The sequence below is a fragment of the Austrofundulus limnaeus genome, unplaced genomic scaffold, assembly GCF_001266775.1.
Source record: "Austrofundulus limnaeus strain Quisiro unplaced genomic scaffold, Austrofundulus_limnaeus-1.0 Scaffold51, whole genome shotgun sequence".
Classification (NCBI taxonomy): Eukaryota; Metazoa; Chordata; class Actinopteri; order Cyprinodontiformes; family Rivulidae; genus Austrofundulus; species Austrofundulus limnaeus.
The window spans coordinates 97665-102009 of NW_013952453.1; the positions used below are offsets into that span (position 1 = coordinate 97665).

Genomic DNA, 4345 nt, shown 5'->3' on the forward strand with positions numbered 1-4345 from the left:
ATATTATCGTTTATCGCAATAAATTTTGAGACAATTAATCGCCCAGCAAAATTTGTTATCGTGACAGGCCTATTTGAGCAAGTGAACGTCGTGCTCACAAGATAATTAATCCACCAGATAATTCAGAGGCGGTCTGTTTGGTAAATTTTACTCTGCTGTGCTGATGTCATTACGCTCTTGCGCGATGCTGAGTTCAGGACAAGCATGGAAAACATGGAAAACTCACCACTCTTATGCCAGTACAGTCGCAATGATGCATTTAGGTACCGAAATGGAATTGCATGAACATTCACGTGGTGGTTATGTAATACAGCGAATCGATAATAAAAAATCTGCGTCGACAGATTTACATAATCGACGTCATCGATTATTTGAACTAATCGGTGCAGCCCTACTTGTGACGTCCACGGTCTACCCCAGTTACCACTACTGTGCATGTGTGTCAAGGACAGAAAGGCAGATGTGGCAGTGGAAGGTGTCAAAGCAGTTTGGAGAGAAAAACAAAGTAAAGAATGGGGGGGAAGAAAACGATTAATCGATTATTTTAATAATCGATTAGTTGTCGATTAATCGGTGCAGCCCTAGTTTATTATGAAATTGGTCTTAAATTTAATTTCAGTTGGCATTAAAAAGTCTTAAATTTAACTTGCTTTAAACTGTAGGAACCCTGCGTGTGCAATTAACTGTCAGATAAACTCTAATCGACTACTTTTTGGCACTTGACGATTAATACGATTACTGCCACCAGGCAGACTGACTGGGGATTACTCCGGTCAGTCCGCTCGGTGCTCCTCTCCAGTTCAAATATTATGAACATTAAAAATAAAGTTCTGTAATTTATTTACCTATCAACACAATTTAAAATATGATTTACAGCCTGAAATCTGTAATTTTCACACAGATTGGAACAACTTTTTACAAAGAGCAAATCTTTTCCATTATATTGGTCATGTGACTACAAAGTAAGGGTGTTCAGGGGATTAATCATCAAATTAATAGTTATTGGCCAAATACCACAATCAATTGTGATTTTTTTTTTTGCCGATATTGCCCGACCCTAGAACAGAACATGTGGTGTAAGATGAACATTTCCAGGCATGTTGGCGCTGCCAGTAATCATGGTAACAACCTTCCTTTCCTCAGGTTTGTCCCGTCCCAGGCTGATGTAGCAGTTTTCGAGGTCCTGTCAGCACCRCCCTCAGCTGATCTGTGTCATGCCCTCCGCTGGTACAACCACATCAAGTCCTACCGGGACCAGAAGAGGTGAGCCTGCTGCTGCTGCTGCTGACGATGATATTAGATCAGCTGTATGCTAACATCACCAGCTAAATTCCACTCTTGTCAGTCTTCCAGGTGTGAAGAAACCTCTGGGTCAGTACGGACCTGCAGGTGTGGCCGACACCACCTCGGGCTCCGCCGCTGCCGCCTCCAAGGACGACGAGGATGACGACGACATTGACCTGTTTGGCTCTGATGAGGAGGTGAGGTCACGGTATGGGTCATGGTCATGTGACAGATGGTGGGGGATAACCTTGACCTGATCTCTGCTTCAGGAAGACGCAGAGGCCACCAAGCTGAAGGAGCAGCGTCTGGCAGAGTACGCTGCCAAGAAGGCCAAAAGTACGTTTCCCTCGTCTTTCACACACTCAGTGATCACCGGACTCTTCGTGATGATCACCCARACACCATCTTTCGGCTGATCGCCTGATGGACACTTTCTTTTACCTGATGAGTCTCAGCCTCCAATCAGAAGGAAGCTGTGTGGTTTCCATGGTAACTCACCGTTTACTCTCCTCCTACACCCTTCCAGAGCCCGCACTCATCGCCAAGTCTTCGCTCTTGTTGGACGTGAAGCCGTGGGATGACGAGACGGACATGGCCAAGCTGGAGGAGTGCGTGCGCAGCATCGAAATGGACGGCCTGGTCTGGGGACAATGTAAGGAGTACCACAGAATACTCACGGTACTACGAAAAGTACCATAGGTTGAGGTCTGCTAAGCTGATGATCTAACTCACCATCTTTCGGCTGAATACTGATGGACACTTTTTTWAAAAAATCTGAAACCTGCAGAGACTCTTAACGCTAATTTTGATTTGTGAAGTTGATGTATTGATCATTAATAACTGACTGGGTCTCTGCAGCCAAACTGGTGCCAGTGGGATACGGCATCAAGAAACTTCAGATCAGCTGTGTGGTWGAGGACGACAAGGTGAAGCTTTTGTCCTGTTTGAGAACCTGWTGGGTTATTTACCTGCAGATGTTAAAGCTCCTGTGTTGTTCCAGGTGGGTACAGACATCTTGGAGGAGAAGATTACCGCCTTCGAAGACTTTGTTCAGTCGATGGACGTCGCAGCTTTCAACAAGATCTAAAAGCACCAATTAATAAAAGCACTATTGAAACAATTTGTTTTATAAATTCTGTTTTTGGTTTGTGAAGCTTAAAAGTAAAATTATACCACCATATCTGTTTAATGCGAAATATTTGAACATAAAAATCTTAAAACAAATATGTGGGGTTGCATTATACACAGGAGTATATTTTGAGATATTTTGTTTTTTTCTTACCTGGAAGCCATTTTTTTAATAGATGAACTGCTTAGAGTGGACCCTCGTCTTGTCCCAATGTCCACGTCATATTTTCGTCTCTTCGGTAAACAAGAAAAAGGASAAACTAGCTCTTCTCAGACTTTATTGGCTGCTAGATGTCTTCTGGTTCCAATAGCTAATAGAACGCTGCTGCAAACCTGGACAAAATCTGAGCCCCCAGCCATATGATCATATGTATAGACTAAAAACAAATCAGTCTATGAAATTAGGGTAGCATTGAGGATTTCATTTAAAACAAACCTAAACTCACAAGATGGGAGAGGCTGGTGTAAGTGATTCTCTTTAAGGTAAGTGATTCTCTTTAAAGTGTGGTACATGTTACGCATATGAAGAATCAAAGTTGATTTTCTCTTCCAGTGAAGATTGTATTTAAAGCCTCAATAAATAGAAATCCTTTAAAGGTAAAAATCTACCCTGTGAATTTTAATAGAAATCCTTTAAAGGTAAAAATCTACCCTGTGAATTTTCACTGGCTGCAGTTCTCCTGTGCACCGGGTGGTGGCAGCATGTTCTCGCAGACTTCCCACTCCACCGCTAACTGAGCAGAAGAAGACCGACAATAATCATAACGAGCAATGGAAGACCGCGCGGTAGAAAAACATCTTGTAAACATCCCTCTGCCAGGTAATTGCCAATTAGTGRTCATTAAAAGCTACAACATTTCGAGGACTCACCCGGCCAGTTTTTATGTMATGCTATCTCGTCGGAGATGACAGACTGTTAAACAGATTCTAATGGCCTTGCTACGTAACTAATGGCGTCCCCGTGATTAACGTCAGGTCAGTTTAAACTCGTGTGCTCATGGTTATTGTAAAGTCGGTTCAAACGGGATAGCCGCGCTAAGTGTTTTGTGTTCCTCATTATCAAGACACACGGTTCTCCGGTCATTGCTGGGAGAGGAGGGCTGTGATTGGTTAGAAGCAGAGAATGRAGGACTGTGATTGGTTAGTTTATTCTGTTGTACTTCCTGTTTCAGAACTGTACAGTAYTCTGCTAAAACTCAGTAAAAACAATAACAAAACAATGCTGTTTCTCCCCGGGATTAATAAAGTATTCTGATTCTTACACTGAAACAAACACTGCTAAGAAGTGAGGAAGCTAGTATTTTGTAAATGGAAAACTTTTTACAATTAAGTAAATAAAAATGCCTARATGTTTTGTCAAAGAGCCTGAAGCACTTTGTCTCCATAGGTCATAAAATGGATTCAGGGTACCACCGTCCACCATCATTTCACTTAAAGACCTCTGAGTCCTGGAGAAACACAGAGGCTGCAGARACTTTCAATATAGTATACAGGGTAGGTTGGGGGGCCTGACCATAAAGTAGTCAAGTAATTAAGACAAACATTTTAAATTAACTCGCCAAACGCAGAGGAAGGCAGTCCTGTGATTTCTTCTGCCAGTCTTAGTTAATAACCTCGCTGCACAGACTAAAGACGAGACAGGGAAGATTTGTTTCAACAAGCACACTGCTGTAATCTAAATGAGATGAGATAAAAGTGTGAACAATCATCTCTAGCTCAGTCTGTGACAAAAGATCTCAGCTTGGAAATATTTCTGAACTGATGCCAAAAATTACAAATTTAAGTTTTACAATGACTGTCAAAGACCAGACTCAGATTTCTGAGACTACTTCTCACAGGAGTTAAAAAAGCAAGCTAGAATAGAATAGAATTCAACTTTGTCACTGCACGTCACATGTACAAAGCGACAAATGCAGTTTGCATCCATCCAGAG

The 4345-nt window shown here is 42.0% G+C and overlaps 2 protein-coding genes and 1 long non-coding RNA gene across 5 annotated transcripts in view; 2 read left to right on the top strand and 1 right to left on the bottom strand.

Annotated features, from left to right (window-relative positions):
• Positions 1 to 2417, top strand: part of eef1b2 (eukaryotic translation elongation factor 1 beta 2) — a 4570-nt gene extending 2153 nt beyond the window's left edge. The window contains exons 2-7 of the mRNA XM_014008536.1: positions 1144 to 1263; positions 1346 to 1481; positions 1554 to 1620; positions 1811 to 1936; positions 2143 to 2210; positions 2285 to 2417. Of these exons, the coding sequence (XP_013863990.1) occupies positions 1144 to 1263; positions 1346 to 1481; positions 1554 to 1620; positions 1811 to 1936; positions 2143 to 2210; positions 2285 to 2371 (604 nt within the window). The 3' untranslated portion in view covers positions 2372 to 2417. The remainder of the gene's footprint in view (positions 1 to 1143; positions 1264 to 1345; positions 1482 to 1553; positions 1621 to 1810; positions 1937 to 2142; positions 2211 to 2284) is intronic.
• Positions 2418 to 2422: 5 nt separating this feature from the next.
• LOC106517610 (uncharacterized) lies at positions 2423 to 3368 on the bottom strand. The gene is made up of 2 exons (XR_001310229.1): positions 3283 to 3368; positions 2423 to 3146 (listed from the first exon to the last, which is right to left on the bottom strand). It is a non-coding gene; the product is annotated as an uncharacterized LOC106517610 (long non-coding RNA).
• Positions 3140 to 4345, top strand: part of zdbf2 (zinc finger, DBF-type containing 2) — an 8519-nt gene continuing 7313 nt past the window's right edge. For 2 of the 3 annotated variants that reach the window (XM_014008531.1, XM_014008534.1), the window contains exon 1: positions 3140 to 3232. The gene's annotated coding sequence lies outside the window, so the exon portion shown is untranslated. Of the gene's footprint in view, positions 3233 to 3291; positions 3388 to 4345 lie in introns of those variants that run through there. The other variant, XM_014008533.1, reaches the window with a different exon arrangement.